This window comes from Scleropages formosus, chromosome 5 (genome assembly GCF_900964775.1).
Source record: "Scleropages formosus chromosome 5, fSclFor1.1, whole genome shotgun sequence".
In the NCBI taxonomy this organism is placed as follows: domain Eukaryota; kingdom Metazoa; phylum Chordata; class Actinopteri; order Osteoglossiformes; family Osteoglossidae; genus Scleropages; species Scleropages formosus.
Genome location: NC_041810.1, coordinates 26,538,548 through 26,559,167, shown reverse-complemented (window position 1 = coordinate 26,559,167; position 20,620 = coordinate 26,538,548). Strand labels below are relative to the sequence as shown.

Below are 20,620 nucleotides of genomic sequence, written 5' to 3'. Positions count from 1 at the left end.
CCGTACTGCATTAGTACTCTGTTTACTCTCTCCTATCTGGTCATTTTCTAAAAAAATCATCATTTTTATTATTATTATTATTATTATTATTATTGCTGTTGGAGTTATTTTATTTCACACTTACGTTTCATATGCTGCGATACCTCAATCACAGACACTGTGGCGGGAGAGGAGCTTGAAGACTGGTCTTTTGAGTGCAAGGTAAAAGCACCAACCACTGCACCCCCTGCTGGTCAGTAATCGATTCCATGTTGAACCATTTTAAACATAAACCAACATTGAAATAAAGGTGAATGAAAGGAAGGCAGACAAGGCACAGGCCTGCTCTCCGTCGCTCATCCCCAGTCCCCTCTCCTCTTACTCTCTCTACTCCGTCTGCTGAACTGGATCCTTTCACAGGCGAGTGAGGACCCCTTTGCAGGACCGGCTGTTTGTGGAGTTGCTGTCTCTGTCTGCCCCGTTACTTTGCTGGGATGCACTTGTCTGTTTTGGATCGGGTCCCTTTTTCATCCCGTTCGGGTTTCTTCACCGTCACCAGTGGCACCCCAGGGGAGCGCTGTGGCGGACTCATCTCTTTACAGCACTTACTAAAGGCATTTTAGCTGCAATTAATAATAGCATGAACAAGTCAGACGGGCACTTACACAGGGATACCATAGTACAGGGAACTGTAAATAAACAGCGTTAGAGTCCCACTAATGTGCCAGGATGGACATGAGTGCACTATAATCCGGCGAGCGATGACAGGATACACCGCAGGTTCCCGGTTCTTTAGGCGCGAGTCCCCGGCTTTGGATGGGGTTCCATTAAGGGCTGCTGGGTAATTCTGTGGTGGGGGGTGCAGAGCCGCTCTAATGTTAGTGTTGAGATGTGGTTTGCAAGTGCTGCTTTTGGAGAGCAGCCGCCCACCGCATTCCCACCTTGACGTCTGTGTATTAGCCACAGACGATGAATGCTGGGGTGGGGGGGGTTCCAAACAGTCAAGGGACAAGAGGCGTCTCACTGGGGAGCCGCTGCGAGACCAGAAACGAGAGCCTGACCTGTGCCAAAGTTAAGGCAAAAATACATACCAATTTATTTATCCATGAAGACCCCCGAGGTGCTTCCCCCCCCCCCCCCCCCCCCCCAAGTGCCGCAAAGACCCATCCCGCAAAAGCACGGGATTTCACACAAAACACTGCTCGTCCACCGCCCTTGTTTTCTACGCAAACATTTATTGAAAGAGCAAATGTACATCAGTATGGTACACGTTGTATTTTGCATACTTAATTAGCACGGCATAGCTGAGTATTTTTACTGCTGCATTTAGGTGTTGTAGTGATGAACGTCACTGAATTCCACTCAGCGTTTGGATGAGCGGTCAAACGTATCGCACCGTCAAACGTCAAGATGACCGCACTGTTTTTAAGTCAACCCTTTGTCGCTATAAATGGAAGGTATGTGTAAAAGGTACACGTTCACGTTGGGCTTGCTTTAAGAAAAATGCATCTCAAATTTGAACATCGCTGATAAACAGCATTTAAATGTTCATTTAATTCTTATGTTTCTTCTTCTGTTAAAAAAAGGAACTTTAAGGAATCTTCAACCGCATACTACAATGACTGAAGGCATAAATAAATAAAGTGCTTATAACAGCTTGATTTAAATTCCGCAGCATCAATTGACGAACTGATCAAAGCATCTCGTGTGGAAATATATTTGTTTCGTTTCTAAAAGCAACATGCTTGCAAATGCAAGTGATCACCACGTTATCTATGTACAAAATATGAACGTTTATTGAACACGTTATGGCTAATATAGTTTGGAAGCCCAAATCTAGACAAAATTAAAAACCATAGCAAAATACATACAGTTACACAGGCTTGGAGCAAAACTACACACGGGTGTAAAATTCCTGCTGGCCATTTCATCTACAGGTCAAGTATATGTTGAAACAGTAATACAGAGACATGAGGAGACAGACTGTGAGCCTGAAACGGGGAACGTAGAATCAAGGGAGGTTAACAGCTGTCAACACGCCTTCGAGCTCACGGTGTCACAGTGTGTGATAACGGCTAGACGATGCAATTGCAGTTATTCCGACGAAACTGACTAATACAATGAAACCGTATATAGAATATGACCACGTCCAAACGTCCCTCATTACGTTCTGCACCCAAACACCGCAAAGTGGCTTTTCCACGAGGGCGTGCGATCGGTTCGATGCGTCCTAGTGTCTTTCTGCAAGGCGATATGTTTGTAAATGCGACCGTATGTAACTTAAAAGCAAAATGTAGCTAAAAATCACTGATGCGTGGTGAGGATTTCGTGAGACAAAACCAGGGCTGTGGGGTGACAAGGTGCCTTCCCACTTGTGTGGAATGGCCAAGTAAGGCTTTGAGGGTAGTTTGTAGCATCTTTTTTGTCCCATCCCCTACCTGATAAAACCCTGCCCTTGCTCCACCCACACCCTGCCCATGCTTCGCCCATGCCCCATTCCCTTCCCACCAACACGGGCTGCAGAGGGAATATCTTTGTGTCCGTGAGGCAGCTCTAGGACCACTGGCAGGAGCAGTCTGTGGGCTCCTGGATGGTGTAGCTCACCCAGGTGGAGTTGCCGCTGCAGAAGAGCTGCACGGAGCGTCGCTGTAGACCCATCTCGCGGCAGCACTTGCAGAAGCGTGCGTACGTGTTGATGTTGTAGTTGTAGATGCTGGCAGAGGGACACTTGCCATCGCAGGACACGATGTTGACCTTCGAAGAAAAAAGAAACACGCGGTTTCGGCGAAACACTCAAAATGTATTCCCTGGGATTCATTTTCACTGTTATTTTAAAACTTTATTCATTCATTGTACTATGAATAACAGAGTTGAAAAAAATTTGAAAATAGAAACATTTCCATTTGCCTTATTTTAAAATGCATTGTCTTATACATTTCCTTAACTTCTGCTTGACATGAAGCAAAGGCCACCTGTGTTTGCACGGCCAACCAGTAGGTGGCGATATGATAGAATTGCTGTAATGTCCAACTTTAAGGATTAAAGTCTGAATTAAAATTCACATTCTGAATGAAAATGCTAAATAAGTAATGGGATGTTCAGTTTTTCAAAAAATTTAGGGGTCTTGAAGTGGCTCTCACTCACTGGCCTGTTACTCCGGCAGTCATTCTTCCTGATCGTCATTCGCACTGTTACCTTCTGGCAGGACTTGCCGTCTTCTTTACCTGCGTGGGTGAGGACGTCCAATGAAAGAACAAAACGAAGCTGCAGCCCACAGCAGAACTATCAGCGATCCAGATTTAAATCACTTCAACTTGACTGCAACGTGGAGGAGCGGTATCAGAAAGTGAGGGCAGCTCATACTCAACTGCTGAAATAGAAGATCTTTTTTACACTGATGATGAGTAAAACTAAATAACAGTTAGTCCATCTTCTCACCACACTGGAAAACTCTTTTCAGAGACCATACCACTAAGATAAATTTTGAGATTAAATGACCCTTCAAGTATGCACGGTCAAATATATATGAAGTTATTTATTTCTGAAAAAAATTTGGCACAGCAGGTAGTGTAGTGGTTAACCTTGCTGCCTTTGGCCACACAGGTTCAAGTCCCACCTTTGGCTGTAGTACCCTTGAGCAAGGTACTTACCCTATGTTGCTCCAGTAAAATTACCCAGCTGTATGAAAGGGTAAATAATTGTAAGTTATCTTGGAGAAAAGAAATGTAAATAAATACTGCAGCCCTCATTTTCCTCTAAATTTGCTGTAACTACAGTTCCGTTCTCGTTGGAATAAAAGCCTGATAAAAATGTGAAGCAGTAATTTAGTAAAATCCTTGATGGGCCATTGGTTTATACCCCTGAACCAGTAATTTCAATGTCTTTAATTATGGCTAACTTGTAAAAACCAGTAAAAATTACTTTGGCGTGATATGTAAATATTGATAATTAAGTACGTTAAAAAAAACAAGAAACAGTTTTAAGTGTGTTTCTAAGGACTGGGAAATTCACGTCATAACTGAGAGCCTAAACCTCTCTATGTATTTTAGTTCCAGCAGGTTACATCATCATAGTATTCTGAGACACAGAAGAGTGAATTGTTTTTGCTACAGAGTGTGAAGAGAGACTTTGGGTAACCTGGCATGCGCAGCGTCCCAGTACTGAGTGGAACCATTTCGGAAGCGAGCGACCGCATGCATCCTGGTCACGTGCATGGGGTCAGAGGTCATGCAGCCCATGCCATATCACCCAAAGAACCGCTACAGGTCTTCTACAGCACCTCCCCACGCTATAGGATTAGTGTCGACACGGACTAGAAACATGCAGAACAGATCTAGAGAGATGCTCGCTAGGTGGCCACTACCAACAGTACATTGTTGGCGGTCAACAATGCACTGCCCAAACAGTGCACGATGGAGAAAGCTTTTACTGCCTTGTGTATATTAGCCGCACAGATTCCAGGTCCAAAAAAAAGCTTGGGTCTCTTTGTCATCCAATGTTATACAAAAATTCATACTGGCTTATATTAGTTTTTGAATCCTGTTTTGGAAGGGAGTACATTGTTGGATATCAACAATGGTGCTGGCAAGCCGAGTCACGGACGGAGCCCGTCGTGATCTGGTACCTCGTTCACAGTCAGTGCTAACCGCGGGTGTCAGTGGGCTAACGGGGAATGGGAACAGAGACAGTCCGGTACCTGGTGGGATTGGTACACGTTGGTCAGCTTGCAGAGTCACACAGGAAAAAAAAACGTGACTTTTATATGCTTTTCCATGGCAAATGAGTAACAACAGGAAACGGCGGCTTTGTGTGCACCATCGGGGGGTGCAAGTGGGAATGCCAGCGCTCAGGGCAGTTTTATACGCACCATAATGAAAAGGTTAAACATGCTGGACATTTTCCTTCTGAAATTTTATAATAAAATGCGTTTTTTTTTGCCCATGTATTACATCAGTGACTGATGTGGAGGCCTGCTGCTCTGACCATTAACAGAAGGGTTATATTAAAACTGTTTCGCGTATGGTTGTGAAAAAAGTGTTTTTGCTACCTATTCCTATTTTCGTTTTATATGAAGTGGAAAAGAAAAAAATGTGGCTGTGGATGTCACACATTTTTTCTACATTGAGGCACCGGGAGGCATAGTGGTTATAGCCTCTCCCTTCGGCCCTGAAGGACCCAGGTTTGAATCCCACTTCCCATGGTAGCACCCCGATCAAGGTATTTACTCTAAACTGGCACAGCAAAATTACGCTATTGTATATATGGGTAAATTATTTTAAGTGGCTTAACATTTTTAGTTACTTTGGAGATGTATCTCAAACGTGTATTTAAAAATAATAATAATAATAATAATAAACAAGCTGTGGTGCACTTCAATATACAGCAAGCAGTGAGACACTACAGACCTGCCAGCCTACATGGGAACTACAGCACTGAGAGAAAGCCTCACCAGCTGACCCCCCCGGGTACTCACAGGTCTTGCAGCATCCATCCATGTAGATGAGGATCGTTCCACCAATCTAGAACAACACCCAGCTCGGTGACAACAAGTGAAAACAGCATCCTGTGTCCAATTAAACGTGCCAGATTCACATTACATGGATGCACTCTGATGCTAGTATCTTTACTCTTTTTTGTGCATTTACCATACTTCAGCTATGAAGCTGAATATTTTGTTGTTCACTGTTTGTCCCACTCTGAACGGGTCCAAAATTGGTTCTCAGTTTTGCCCCTGATGTGGTGGATGAGCTCCCTCTGTCTCTCAGAGCTACTGAATCCCAAACTTATCTCTCTCAGGGCCACTTCTGCCCTGATCTCCTGACAACTCCATAAACGAGTTCAACACCATCTGCTGTGATCATCTATGTGTTTAGTATTTGAATGTCGCTTCTGTAGGAGCTACTGGAGGGATGTGAACCAGCAACATGGTGCTGTCAGATAAACAAGCCTTGCTTCAGTAATCCTGAGTCTATGTTTAAAGCTCTTTGTTGGCTGTTCATAGACTTTTGTTTACTCTCAGTTTTTCATCACTTTGAAGAAACATGTCTGACAAAGGAGTAAACGAACAAGTATTAAAAAAAAAAGCTACTTATGTCTGCATTTATTGAACGTTCCAGAAATCTGGATCTTTTATTTTCAGTGCCTTTCAGGAAATGGCTGTTGATGCCCAGACTGACCTTCATGCACTCAGTCTCATTGAAAGGAGGGCAGCTGAAGGGGTATGAGACCAGTGTGGGGCCGGACAGCATATCGGCACAGTTGTATTTGAGGCAGTTGGAAACCCACGTTCTTCCAGGCTGGAGATGGTGAAATGCACACATTCAGCATCGTGACCTTGATGCCCCCTCAACCCATGCTGAGCCGTCTGTGGTTTTACCTTGACCCGTGTGAGCCGACCTCACCTTGTATAACTCAACAGAGCCATTCTCATTCATGTAGATACAGGAAATGTTTTTGCAGGTTCCACAGCACGTTGTCTGGCCTTTCGGAGGGATGTACACCTGATTCTGGAGGACACGGGCACAAGTAAAGAGGCCGGTGGAGGTGAACATTCCAGGTAAGGGCAGAGTGCCATGACACTCTCTGGCCAGTAGGGCGGTGGTCTTACAGGTTGGCACTGGGAGGAGCAGTTGGTGCTGCTGGCTCGTGTGCGGAAGAAACCAGTGACAGGATCCAGGGTGCGAGTGCAGTGGGTGGTGTAGCAGATGCCTTCTGCACTGTGTTCCACCAAGGTCTGGCCTGGTCTCATCACGCCCCTTTCTCCGTCAACACACACTGCCTCTCGCTCTGTACACGTAGACATTTCTTTTTCCTTACCATTCTTGATGTGAATGTACTCATTTGCGTTTTTGTATCAATTAACACTTTTTTAAAATAAATAAAACAGTGGACCTGATCATGTGCTGCTGACATTACCATCACCCGGCAGGATCCGTGTCACTCACCACACTTGTGCTTCTTGCAGCCGCATTGGTTCTCAGGGTCTGCAAGGGAAGCCCTGTCCAGCTGCATGACCTCTCCCTTTCAAACAAACAAGAGTCACTGCAGGAACAGGGTGACAAACACACCTTGATCACCACAATGAAAAACCTGGGTGGCAAACAGACACCTACCAGGTGGCATTTTGGGACTGGGACTGTTTCGCAGGCACATTCTGGAAAACAGATCAGATGGGGCAGCAGTTGATGAAGACAGAGGAGCAACAATGGCTGATGCAGTGAGTCGCCTGGAAAATGGGTTCGAGGAGGGCCGGCGGGCTTACCGCAGGCGTGGACTGGACAGCACTGCTCCGGTAAGGACGCCGTGGTCACAGACATTCCCAATGGACATGTAAACTTGGGACACCTGTAAGGCTCACATACTGGAAGCACACAGGAAGATGTAATGCACACATTTGTATTTTTGGTGAGATGTACGTCACTTTGGAGAAAAGCGTTTGCTAAATGAATAAATTTAAGATGAAACTTCATTTATCTTACGTATTTCTAGCGTATTATTTCACTAGCGATAACTTACTGTTGACCCAACAAGCCAATAGATGGCAGTAAAGAGCACCCAGCGAGAATCGGAATGAGGGAACCCCTGAATTCAACTGATTTCCACAGTGTTTACAGCTTGTGTCTGGTGTTCCTGGGTGTCAGTGATCAATGACAAGATGAGGAATGCTGCATGTGTTCATGGGATAAATCAACTGTCATTGAATAGGTTGCTATTGATAAAAGTATTTTTAGATTCACTAACAATTCGTTTTAGTATTCATGCAGCTCAAACTTAATGAAAATATTAGAGCAAAAAGTCATACTAAGCTTTTTAAAAATATTTTTTACACATGAATCTAATATTTTGCATAACCTAACCTGCAAATTGATTGGGAGACATTTGCATTGTTTAGCTGTTATTAATTATGATTTAGTGATGAATGTAACTTTGGGGTTATGGACACAACAATTTACAAACAGACTTCTGGTCCCAGTTGTGCTTGTAGATTGCGAAGCAAGTGTATAAAATTTCCAGATTTACAAAGAAATACTAAAGTGTAGAGGAAATTAATCATGGTGACAATTTATGACACCCCATACAATGTCTTTCATTGTAAAAGGGAAATGAGAATTTTTTTTGTTACTAATTTCTTTGTATCCTGAAGCTTGACCTTGTGTTGAGTTCAACAAAATGTTCAGAAAGTAGCAAACAGGCTGTAGAGATGATGGAAGCTGGTATTATGGTCTCACCCACCACAGTGGTAAATGGGGCAGCAGCGATCCGTACTATTGGCATCCACTGTGAGCACCTCTCCTTCCTGGCACTTGGGAATGATGTCAGCACAGGGCCCACACACTGTTGTTTGTACATACACACACACAATGATAGCGCTGTTAACAGAAGGCTCTGACTCAAACCCTGCCTGAATCACAGTAAGGCACGGGCGTTTGTACTGTAATTCGACATGGTCAAGGATTAACCAGCCGTGGGAGCTCAAGCATGCGGAACAGTGCAGGAAGTGTGGCTTGGGGCTGCACTTGTGTGCCCTCTGCTCCTTTGACTCATCTCAGAGCTTTTTGTAGAAATGCCTTTTGTTCTCCATCTGTTCTACCTCTCCATGTGCTCGAGACACGGAGGCCTCCACATGGGTAGGTAGGGGTGGTGGGTCCCCATGACTCACTGCAAATGTGTGCCAGGCAGCAGCTTCCGTCGGCCCGTGTTGCAATGAGGGTCTGGTCCTCCCGGCATGTCGGGATGTCTGACTCGCATCTGTCTGGGTCGCACTCTGAACATTGCCCAAGAGCAACAGAGGAAGAATGTCTACACTTCAGCTACAGGACCACATCAGAACCCAATCACAGCACAAATTATATATATACAAAGGTCTGCTAGATCAAATATTAATTCACTCTGGTTTAAAATCTGGCAAAGTTATGAATAAATTTGTTAAATGAGATATTAATCTCACTCACCACAGAGGTAATCTGGACAGCAGGAGTCTTCTCTGAAGTAGGAGACCAGCTTCTCTCCATATTTGCACTCAGGGGGGTATCCTTCACACAGTGTCTGATTGCAGACTGAAAGAGAAAAATGCTACATGGACCCCTCATCAATCACCAGTGTAACACAAACGCATTATGTATGGATCACTTACACATGAACAACACATCTACATCTCACTAATGCATGAACTAAGGATCATTCAAGGACTACCAATGATACCATTCAAGGATGGACTATATATCCTCCACAAATTGCTAATGGATTACCCATGAATTACCAGTGGATTACATAAATATCTCTTAACGAGTCATAACATAGCATCAGCAATGAAACCAATTATGGATCACCCATCAATCCTCCATGAATAACTAATGGACCACCCATGAATTATCAGTGGAATGCACAAATCTACATAAATAATATATAATCTAAATAAATCTCAGGGACGACAAACAACTCACTCATGGATGACCCATGAAACTACCCTTGGATGGTCTATGGATCCCCCATCGATCACCAATCTATCAGAAATGAATTGCAAATCACTTATGGACAAACTGCCCATCGTCTTGGATCACTCATGGATCACCAACAAGACCACTTTGGGATGGCCTATTGAACCTTCCAGAGATAATCAATGAATCACCCATGGATTACATACATATTCCTTACATAACATCCACAGCTTACTTATGGATCAGCAACAAAACCAACCACGGATCACCCTTGGAACTTCTGTGAATATCTATGGATTATTCATGGATCACCCAAAGATCATAGATCATACTTGTACGATATCAGGGGTCTTTGGTTGTGTTCATCTAATGGCACTTGTGGGCACTGCATTTCACCCACCACACACTTTCCATGGGCAGCAGCTCTTGTCATCTGCCAGGCTGACCATGACCTCCCCCATCTTCCTGCAGACGGGCTGTGGGACATCTGTGCAGTCGTACTCTACCGGGACGATGGAATCATTGTCGCACTTGTACATGCAGCAGCCATCCTTGGAAGCCGTCCACACCTCACCGGGGGCCCGGGGATTTCCAAAGCTGTCTGTGCAGGCTGGGGCATAAGAACATACACAAAATCATCTTAAACAACTCTTTGTAGCCTTAGAGTGTTTCACAGTTATGCTGGAGCTTGACACTGGCATTAAAACATGGATGTGTGGCTTGCTTCAGTCTAAAGCAGCATGGATAGTTTCCTTTTTTAAATTATCCTTCAGGGGTGAACAAAAGAGGGAGTACAGTCTATTACCTGAAGGACCATAAGTGTGTTGTATAGAAGAAAATCTCTAAAATTTCACATCCAGTAGGGAAGGGTGCTCATTTGGAGAGGACAGTAGTTTTGATAAGTCCTAATAACATGGAGACACCTTTCAAAGGAATGAAGTGGGGATCAGCACGGACAGCAAAGTCATACCACACTTTTCGGACGGGATGCAGAGGGGGGAGTAAGGGCGGTGCAGCAGGGTCCCCTCAGGACACACGCATCCTTCGGTGAGTCCGGAGCACTCTGGCGGCTCCGAGTCAAACTCGTGGTTGGGGCAGGCCTGGGCAGTGCAGGCGGGCAAGCAGGCCTGGTAGCGTAACCCAGCTGGACACATGAAGGCTAAAAGGGAAATAAAATCCAGTACGGTTTTGACCACCACCAAAACGCGCAGCTAAGCACATCAGCTGCTCCCTAATGGACCTGGCGGAAAGCAAGGAACTTACGGCAGTAGTCCGGCCTCCTCCATTCAACACAAACGTTAAACTTGTGACAGGAGGCCACATATGCAGCCAGAGACACGCAGGGGTTCTTTACATACTCTTCATCACGCACCCAGAGCTCACAAAACACAGAGGGAAGAACCTGAAGGGACAGAGAAGAGCGGTTAGCAAGCCTGGTCAGTGGAACATTCTCCGTCAGCATGTAGGCAATAGATTGTCTAATAGCTATCTCATTCGGTCAAATGAATTTCATCATCATAGAAATATGTAAATAAGTCTTGTTAAAATGAATGTATCATGGTTTTCGCTTGTGCGTGCAGCAGAGGAAGGTGATGACAGAGGACATACAAAGGCATGGCAGGGGCTGAAGCTGTTGTTGTGGAGCATGTCCAGGCACTGGGAGCAGTCGCTGGTGGAGCAGTTGACCTCGCGGCGTCGGCTGTGGCTCACGTAACTGGTGGTGTTAGGCACCTGCCAGCTGTCGATGAACACCGCTGGGTCCTCACCCTCTCTGACGGTCGTACCGTTGGACATGGTCAGATCGTTGGCTGGATTGCCATCGCAGCAACCTGGTCAATGGGGAAAAGAGAAAAGTATAACTTTCTTTGCTTTCTCATCAGTGTCAATATCTTGCAATATCATTGGCCGACGTACCACACAGCCCCATAGTTGACAGTTTTTTGTGGCTCTCGATCTCAATAACCAGCATCCCAGTGCTGTGGAACCACTGCATCTTCATGCCTTCCGGCGTCCTGATCAGATACATGTTGCCAGTATCAAGGACTTCGAACCCGTACTTTTTAAAGCGTGGCTTTGCATACCTCGTGTTGACATACAGCTGAGAAAATGACACATAAGAACAACTTTAGGATGGCTCTTGCTTGGGTTCACCCACAGATTGCACTGTGACATTTATGAATAATAATTTTTCAATAATTTATCAAAAGTATCAGAAACTCACCCTTCGCTGCACCCGGTTTATGAGGACTTGATGAGAGTTGTGTGTTATGTTTAGAGCGACCAGACAAAGGCTGGTGAAATTCCACAACAGCTTTGATGCGGCCTACAGAGAAAATAAATGTCAAATCCACGGTCAAAGCACTCCTGTTGATCTGTTGGATCTAACAACCTGTTAAATACCAGGCACTAAAGCATTAATAAACCTTAAAAAAATGACTCCCTGATGGAATGAAACTGATCTCTGGCCTCACCTTGTCAGAGCTCTGACATTCCTGCACTTGGATGCTCACAGTTTCATTGGGTAACTGGGACACAATGTAGCTTGCAGCCTTGTAGATCGCCACACTGTTGCCATCAAAGGTGATTACGTTCAAGTCGGGGAACACAGAGCATCGGCCTGGGGATGATTTCCCATGAGCAGTTGAGCTATTGGTTAGTTAAATTTTTCATTTCTAAGCAGCTAATGTTGAGAGGTGCATGTATGTCTACTTACATGGGCAGTCCCATAGTGGGCAGCACTTGTCTCCATTCACCAAGATGGCAAAGCCCAGAAGGCCACAGTTCGGGGGGGTGGCATCGTAAGGACAATTCTGGGACTTGTTGAAGAGGATCATTTGGCCTCCAACACAAACATATTTTGTACATTCATCGATGACCTCTGAGTAAGGAGGCTGGGAGAAGAAAGACAAGTTCTGTCAATCGAAGTTTCTGAGCAACCATATTGGTCCAGATATGGGTGGACATACTGACCGTGCACATCCTGGTTGAGAGAGTCGTGGTTTTCACGATGGTTTCTGTAGTATGTGGTGACACAGGCACAGTGGCTGCTGTGGTGCCAGGTGATGAGGTGGTGGGTGGTAGTCCTGGGGTTTTTGTAGTTGTTGACTCAACTGTTTCCACTGGTATTGAGGGCACAGGCAAGGTAGTGGATTCTGTGGAGGTCCACCAGTCAGGAGGAGGTGTCTTCACGCTTTCAGCCTCAGATGTTGTGGTCACAACGGTTGTTGTGATCGGTGGAGATGATGTTGTAACTTGGCTGGGAGTGCTTTCCGAGGTTTGTTCTGAAGTGGTGGTGAGTGAAAGAGTTGTTTCTTGGCTGGTATCTCTAACATCCAGTGGAGATGTTGTGATAGATGTCAAGCTGGGCATTGGCCTGGATGTGATTTCTGTAGTATCAAGTTTTGCTGTATGTATTAATTCTCTGCTGCTGGTTGTGATGACAGCTGCAGTAGATGTTTCTGTGGTTGAGAAAGTAGATAACGCAGAGCTTGGAGGGGCAGCAGGAGTTGTAGTGGCTGTTGGTAATGCTGTATGTTGGGTTGCCGTAGAGTCTGTGACCCTTTTGGAAGTTGTCCTGAAGGTGGATGCTTCAGTAGAAGTGACAGGGGATGCTACAGTGGATATGGTAGTCCTTGTGGTTTCTGTATGAGTTGTCCCAGTAGTCAACGTGGTTGTTGGGACTTTTTCGGTGGTAACAGTGGAAAAAGGTTCTATGGAGAGTTTCTCTAGTGCAGCAGTGGTACCAAAAGTAGTGCGTATAGGATGATACATTGATGATGGAGGTGTTGTTGTAAACTTTGTTTCTGCAGTTTTCTCGGTTACAGGAGTGGTACCAGTGGTCCCAGTTCTACTGACTGCTGCCTGTGTTTCAGTGGTAGATGTGTAAGAAGTTAACCGAGTTGTAACCATAGTTGTAAAAAGAGTGGAGAGTGTTTGGGACTTTGGTGTTGATGTCTCGGTTGTGGCCGTTGAATATGTGGTGGTCATTTCTGGGAGTACTGTTGTTTTTATAGTACTTATTACAATGGACGGTGTCTCTGAGGTTGCCGTTGTGAAAAGTGACAGTGGAGATGGAGATTCAGTGACTTTAGAGGTGGCAATGGGTACTCTCAGCGTAGAGACATCACTAGAGAGTTCAGCAGTTGAGGTGGTACGTGGAGTAACTGCTTTGGGAGAGGTCTCCATTGTGGTAACTCTGTCAGTTTGGAATACTGGAGTGGAAGAAGTCTCCAAAGGTGGATATTCACTTGTTGTGGTGGGCTGGGTGGTGTGTTCCACAGCTACAGTGAACAGTGTTTCTGTGGTGGCCTTGGTGGGACGGACTGCTGTTGTTGGCACTGTTGTCGTCTCAAAGCCAGATATAGTATCCACTTTTGCTGAGGAGGTTGAGACAAGGGTAGTCGCTGTGGTACGGTGGGACTCTGCTGTGGTCGATAAAGTCTCCAAAGTTTTCACTGTCGTGTGGGAAATCTCTAGAGCAATGGGTTGGGTCGTTGTAGTCTGTGTTGTGAAAGCACCAGTTGTAGATGTTCCCCAGTCCACAACCTTTGTTGCTGTGGAGACCGTCTCTGCTATGGCAGTCGTCTTAGCAGTACTTGTGGCATTCACAACAGACCACCACGGTGTCCTAAGCGTGGAGAAAGTTGATGTCGGGGGACTCATGATGGAGGTCATAGATGTTTTCTCTGGCATTGGCAATGTAGATGTGGCAGCAGTTGTCAATACTGTTGTTGGTGTATGGGCTGACGCTGAAGGGGATATCACAATTCCAGCACTTGTTTTCTGGGTCGAGGCCAAAGTTTCAGAAGTGGCTGATGTTGGCACTATCGAGAGTGTCGTTTTAAGTGGGAGTGTTGGAACAGGGGTTGTAGATGTTCTCAGCTCAATGGGGGAAGTGGGTTCAGTTTTTTTAGAAGTGATCTCTGAGGTAAGTGGATACCTTGTCTCCAGGGTGGTTGGCTGTGTTGTTCTCAGGGTGGTAAAGGCACTCACTGGGGTGGTGAGCTCTGTAAACTGTGTCGAACTGACCTCCGGAGAGGTTACGGCTGCTGTGTGGACAGGGGTGTGTGGGGAAGCAGTGAAGGCCATTGTTGTGGGGACGCTTGCGGTTGACTCCGATGTCGTTTCCAGTACATGGCTTACGGTCACTTTGGTAGTTTCAGGACCAGGGACTGTGGTGGTCATACTGTACACTGTGGTAGACGGTGTGGTTGTAGAAGATGCAGTTGTAATTCTGGATGTCTCTAACATGGTGGTTGGTGCAGTGCTTGTTGTCATGTATATAGGAGACACTTTCATTGTGCTTTTCTCTGTGGATGTCTGGGTGGGTGACGTAGGACTAATGGGCCTTGATAAGGTTTTGGTAGATACCTCTGCTGAGGTTGTAGATAGGATCTCGGGAGTAAGTGGTGTGGAGAAAACTTGTGTGGTGCTGGAAGTCAGTTCTGATGTGGTCCTGGTGCTGGTCGTGGGGCTGAACCATTGTAAAGGACTAATAGGGGCACTCATGGTCATCTCCGTGGTAAATGTGGCAGGTGTGGTCAGCTCGGGACTGGCAGTAGGGCTCGTTGTTGTTACATGGGACGTCATCTTTGCGGTCCCAGGGGATTCCGGCCTGTCGGCCGGGTACGGCAACTCAGTTGTCTTGGTGCTGATGGAAACCTTCGTGGTAAACAGACTGGTGGCTTCAGTCTCCAAGGACATCGGCGTAAAGGCTCCCGGCTCCTTTGAAGTGGTGCTGGTGGTCTCCGTCGAGAGGGCTGTCAATGGTGTGGTTGGGGGCCTGGAGTGTGCCGTTGAGGGGGCCGACGCAGAAGTGACAGCTGCAGGTGTGGGTACAGTACTGCTGGGAGTAATGGGCTCAACAGCAACTGCTGGCCTAATGCCTGAGGATGAAGAATAAAACAACTGTTAGATAAGCGCTGTAACTTGGCGGGTGGGGCAAGACAGAGGGGTAGATGCATTACTTGCGGGGAGCTGAAACCCGGCGCCGGTGCTTCGCTGTCGGAGATTGTGGCTGGAAGCTTAATTAAACAGATGTCGGAATGAATATTTCAACTTCTGAGAAACCTGATAGGTTGCCGTGGTGATGTAAGATGCACCAGGATTAACGAATAAGCCCACAAGCACGTGCAAAGACATTCTTGGTGTATCCATGCCGTTAATTCTCCAGCACCGGGTGAAAAATGGGCCCAAAGTCCGCAAGAAAAACATCTGTTATCCCTCAAGTCACCACTGATTCACAGTTTATCCAAAAATATGTATAGATTTTAATATTTTGTTATAGTTTTTACCCACATGCTGTAGTGTCACTCAAAAGTCATTCACATTGTCAACAGACGTGATGTGCGATTCTTTTATGTATCGTTTGACATCATACGTATTGCTGGTGCCATATTTGTTGCTTGTGTTTGTATTTATTATTTTTGTAAGTCTGTGGGAGACACGTGAGTAAGAATCTCACTGAACTCTGTAGGCATCACAATAAACGATTTAAGTACCGCGTATATGTCATGAAAACTTAATATTTTGCCGTTCCAACATTTGCAAATGTTATAGTACCGCTTTGTAAACCATCAGCAAATGTTGACAAAAAATGTATTTTTTTCCATCGTTAAAGATGTGACATGGAAGTCACGTTGTAACTTACAATCTTCCATGTGGACGCATCTCTGTGTGACCTCGTCGAGGACCATGTGACCCGGGCACTGCGGGATGCATCCTTCCACCCTACCGGTAAAGCCACAGCGCACATTTGTGGGGGGTCATTCACATGCTAGCAAGAAGTTAGCGGGGACCCTCATTTAAATACATATGGGGATTCCTTGGGACACTCATGAACATACACACAGGAAGTACATGGGATACTAATTTACACAGAAGCAGGAAGTTAATGAGGACACTCATGGACATACAAGCAGGAAGTCTATGGTACACTCATTTAGACACATTTGCAGAACAGCACAACGTTGAGAACCCCTCTACTGCAACGACAAATCAGGGAGTTTTCCACAAGAAGAGACTCTGTTTGGCCTCTTGAGATGTGACTGGGGTTTGCTGATGGCGGAAGGACCCCTGATGAGCGCTTACTTTGGGATGCCGGTGCAGGCCCTCCCGGAGGGGTCGCTGCAGGTCTTGAAGCAAGGGCTGATGCAAGACTCGTACCGCCACTGGCAGCGAGGACCCATGAAGATGCCCGACTCTGTGCCTGAAAACAATGCGGAAGGGTTTTACTGCGACTCTTGCTACGGAGACTTTGAGTGTTTGACTGCGTTTGAAACTGTGGTAGAGGGGCAGAGCCACCAACCATGCTGTCCTCGAACATGCGCATTTCATTCATTTTTCTGGAACAAATTAGCAGCAGCTTTAATGTCTGAAGAGACTTATTCCTCAGTACTGTCAGTGTTCTCTGACAGCAGCGTGTACACTGGCTGTTAAGCCCGAATGGATTAACAAGCAGCGGCCAGGAAGCGTGTCTGAGCGCCTCATCTCGTGTGTGTGCGCGCATGTCCGCAATGCATTCTCCATGCGTCTGCGCTTTGAGCTCGTGCCAAAGCCGCTCAGGGGCCATCGGGGTGCACTCTGAGATGCCACACAACACCCAGCTGTTGGCACCCCCCCCCCCGATGACCAGCAAGCTGGCCAGCAGGGACCAACATCGCCCTCTGCTGAAAATTGGGGTATAACGCTTGCATGCTATGTACCTAGAATCGTAGACCAGTTCACCGCGTTCATACTGCGCTAAAACTGAGTATCATCTAAACAAATATATTGTAGATAAAAATATTTAACTCCTTTCCTGCTTGTATAGTAAGACAAATGTGTATAAGTTGCACCCCAGTTGTGTAACTTTGTTCACGTGACACCAGCCAGAGCCACATATATAATAAAGGCTACGATATATATTGACACATTATTTGTGCTCATCAACAATGTCGACAGAGGGAAAAGATGGTTATATTGGTAAGGGTCCAGGATAAGAGTCCAGACCTCTGAGGAGAAAGCACTGAGTCCTTGTCCAGTGATCTGGACAGCTTTGATGTCTAAGACTTCTTCCCAGGCCACTATGCCAGGCATTTATGGGCGTCAGCGAGAAACCCTATCCACGGTAGCTCAGGCTTTTCCATTAAGTAAAACAAATGCTGCTGTATTTTTAGCCACTGTAATGACCTGGGCTGTGGTAGGCCTGCCCACGGCGGCGAACAGAGGCCCGGGTGTGGGGTGCTGAAGACCCCTGTAACCCGAGTTCTGGACAGGAACCATAATACAGGGCCGCTAATGAAATGTCCGGCCGCGGGACCATCTAAGTGGTCAAACACTCTTGACATTTTCCGAAGCCGCTGGTTGGAAGGACACATGTTTTACTGAAGCTCCATGGACTCACCAGTCCACAATCACACCCTCTGCCTCACTGCCCCCCCTTTTCCCAGCAGCATTCCACTTGCCTTCATGCCTCCCCATCTGTCCCAATGAAGGATGACCCCAAGCAGCATCGGACGGCTGGCTCTGACCAGAGTTGCCATCTACCCTCCCACCCCACAGGAGCCGGAGCGTGCCGGACGACAGCTGCACCACCGATGCAAAACATGCCCAACAGCCCCTCACTCGCTGACCACGTGGCCAAACACAAGGGGACTCATTCGTGGGGGAATCACAGAATTTTGGTCCAAGTGTCTTACATTTACTTTTTGTTACCTTTTCATTTGGGCATATTAATGCAGTTGAGGGTCTGTTTAAATTTTCCATTAAGCTTATTTCAACTTAATTTTATATAAGGTACCATAGCAAGGTGAGCTGCCTGGGAAAAGCAGCAGATCTAACCAGAAAAATGGGACTGTATGTTATATATTATATATAAGAGATATAAGTTATAGAAGTTGTACAGGACGCTAAGAACACCTGGACTGGACACAGGTTAGCGAGAACAAAAACTCCGTTAATGTCCGACACACCTCTGGTGGACCTCAATATTTTGTTTGTCTCGCTAAATTCTTACCCAAATAACTGCTGTGTTTGCTTCTCCACCAGTGTCCTGCCTCGTAAAGCGGAAAAAAAAAAATCATCCACGCAAAGTCTAAGCAGACCAACGAGAGAAAAGACAAAGTGGCGACGCATCGTTTGAGGCCGAAGGGGACGGTGAGGACCGGCGCACCTGAGAGCCTGAAGAGCGTGGACTTGCGGAAGCCATCCGTGTGGTTGTATTTCATGAGGCGCGCTTGGAAGGCGACCGCGTGCAGGAAGCGGCCGCGCCAAGCGAAGGATTCCAACGAGTCGTAGCCGTTGATCCAGGTGTCCCGGTGCAGCACGAAGGTGGACTCATCCCAGAAGCGCGCACTCTCCTCCCACTTGACTGGCCGCAGGCGACCGCTCCGGTCGGCACGCAAGAAGTAGTTTGGCCTCTCGGCCACCTCTAAGGACACCAGGGTGGTATCTAAAGGAAGACAGCAGCAGGGAGAGATGGGACCTTTCATGTTGGGCTTTTATGGTAAGTGGTTAGGGTTAGAGGAGTCAACCCTTAAACACTAACCCCAGTCTCCTAATTTTAAGAACTAACCTTAAACCTAGTCCTAACCTGTAATCCCTAACTCTAATTTTAAGAATTAACCCTAACCCTGTAATCCTAAAAGCTAACAGCAAGCATTAGGGTTAGGGTTAGGGTTAGGGTTTAGGGTTACCAGTTAACTAACTCCAGCTCCCTAACTCTCTAATCCTAAACCAGATAGGACCAAAAAGATAATGGATAGCAATTCATTGATTAACCAGTTATCTATTGGTAACCACTTATCCAGTGCTGGTTTGCAGTGTCAAGAGCCTATCTTATAAGCACAGGCAGTGAGGCATGGACTCCACTTCATCATATTGAAATCAAACACACTCATTCATTCACTCACATACACACCCAAACTATGGGAAATTCAGAGTCACCAGTTAATCTGAAACACAAGTCTTTGAACTGTGGGAGGAAACCCACAGGAACATGGGGAGAACTTGCAAACTGCACACACGGTGAGCTGGGTTCAGTCCAACAGCCCAGGAGCTGTAAGACACTAGTCCCTCAACTTGGAGCAGCAGAAACTGAACAAATTTTGTGGGCTGGTGGGGGACAACATTTTATTTTACGGTGTGAGTGAAGATGGATGAACTTCCAGCGTTGATCAAAGTGGGAGTTTTGGAATCCATAGAATCAGCCGATCTGGGTGGAGTGTGCGGTGCATCGTGGGAATGCAATCGCGCAAACGAGGTTGTCACCACCACGTGGATGTGCAGTGGGGACGGTCATGTGATACCCGTGTGGGGCGTGTGGCTCACCATGCGGTCGCACCCTGCTCAGGCCAGGGGTCATCATGAAGAGGGTGGTCACTCCCGAGGCCGACAATCCACCCTTTAGAGGGAACACCAGTCCACCGGACACGTTGGCTGCCAGCGCTGTACTCCTGTCTCTGTAGGTGACTAACCGCAGCGGACCTTTTCCCAAAACTGTGCAGAAAACCACTGCATTAATTCTCAGAAACTTACTTCTGCACTTAACCATGTATCTGACACTTAACTTACACTGATTTATGCATTTATTCCACTGAGTAATTTTTGCTGTATCAATTCACGGAAAGTACCTCGATCAAAGGTACTACGGCAGGAGGTGGGATTCCAACCACGGTCCCCCAGACTGCAAGGCAATAACTAACCACTGCGCCCCCTGCTGCCCCGATACGGTTCTCGACATTTTTAAAGAGAACTTTAAAAAACCATGTAAATCTTATTTTACATTATAGTTATACTTCTCGCAAAGTTTATTACATGAAATAGTGCTCAAAACTTTGTACAGACTATTTGTACGGATGTTGCGGCTTCTCGCACATCGTTTCACAAACACCGTTCCTCAACCTGCAGCAGCAGAAAGCGAACAGATTTAGTGCGTTGGATTTTACATATTTAAACAATATCAGAAAAATACCTTTATTGTAGAATTCGCAGTCATATGCTGTGAAAAAGAAAGAGAAAATGTATCAAACTATGTATACAGGACATTTCACTGTATATAGATTTCATATGCAATTCATTTCATAAGTGTATACATTAAATATACATATAATATGTAGATTATGTTTTTATACATGCAATACGTATAATCTTTCCCAATATATTTTTTCGGTAACTGTAAATATGTGAGATATATATTTCAAATGCGATACAAAATGTAAAGTTCA

The 20,620-nt window shown here is 46.0% G+C and overlaps 1 protein-coding gene across 1 annotated transcript in view; it reads right to left on the bottom strand.

Annotated features, from left to right (window-relative positions):
• Positions 1–1,818: 1,818 nt before the first annotated feature.
• The window catches only part of otog (otogelin), a 45,696-nt gene continuing 26,894 nt past the window's right edge, over positions 1,819–20,620 (bottom strand). The window contains exons 28-54 of the mRNA XM_018765317.2: positions 20,368–20,394; positions 19,725–19,892; positions 18,568–18,846; positions 16,506–16,623; positions 16,066–16,145; positions 12,387–15,301; positions 12,130–12,307; positions 11,888–12,033; positions 11,638–11,739; positions 11,331–11,514; positions 11,025–11,245; positions 10,680–10,818; positions 10,387–10,575; positions 9,817–10,026; positions 8,931–9,035; positions 8,639–8,743; positions 8,212–8,313; positions 7,241–7,339; positions 7,092–7,132; positions 6,924–6,999; positions 6,587–6,765; positions 6,381–6,485; positions 6,156–6,275; positions 5,453–5,498; positions 4,604–4,675; positions 3,124–3,203; positions 1,819–2,733 (exon numbers count right to left, since the gene is read on the bottom strand). Of these exons, the coding sequence (XP_018620833.2) occupies positions 2,533–2,733; positions 3,124–3,203; positions 4,604–4,675; positions 5,453–5,498; positions 6,156–6,275; positions 6,381–6,485; positions 6,587–6,765; positions 6,924–6,999; positions 7,092–7,132; positions 7,241–7,339; positions 8,212–8,313; positions 8,639–8,743; positions 8,931–9,035; positions 9,817–10,026; positions 10,387–10,575; positions 10,680–10,818; positions 11,025–11,245; positions 11,331–11,514; positions 11,638–11,739; positions 11,888–12,033; positions 12,130–12,307; positions 12,387–15,301; positions 16,066–16,145; positions 16,506–16,623; positions 18,568–18,846; positions 19,725–19,892; positions 20,368–20,394 (6,287 nt within the window). The 3' untranslated portion in view covers positions 1,819–2,532. The remainder of the gene's footprint in view (positions 2,734–3,123; positions 3,204–4,603; positions 4,676–5,452; positions 5,499–6,155; positions 6,276–6,380; positions 6,486–6,586; positions 6,766–6,923; positions 7,000–7,091; positions 7,133–7,240; positions 7,340–8,211; positions 8,314–8,638; positions 8,744–8,930; positions 9,036–9,816; positions 10,027–10,386; positions 10,576–10,679; positions 10,819–11,024; positions 11,246–11,330; positions 11,515–11,637; positions 11,740–11,887; positions 12,034–12,129; positions 12,308–12,386; positions 15,302–16,065; positions 16,146–16,505; positions 16,624–18,567; positions 18,847–19,724; positions 19,893–20,367; positions 20,395–20,620) is intronic.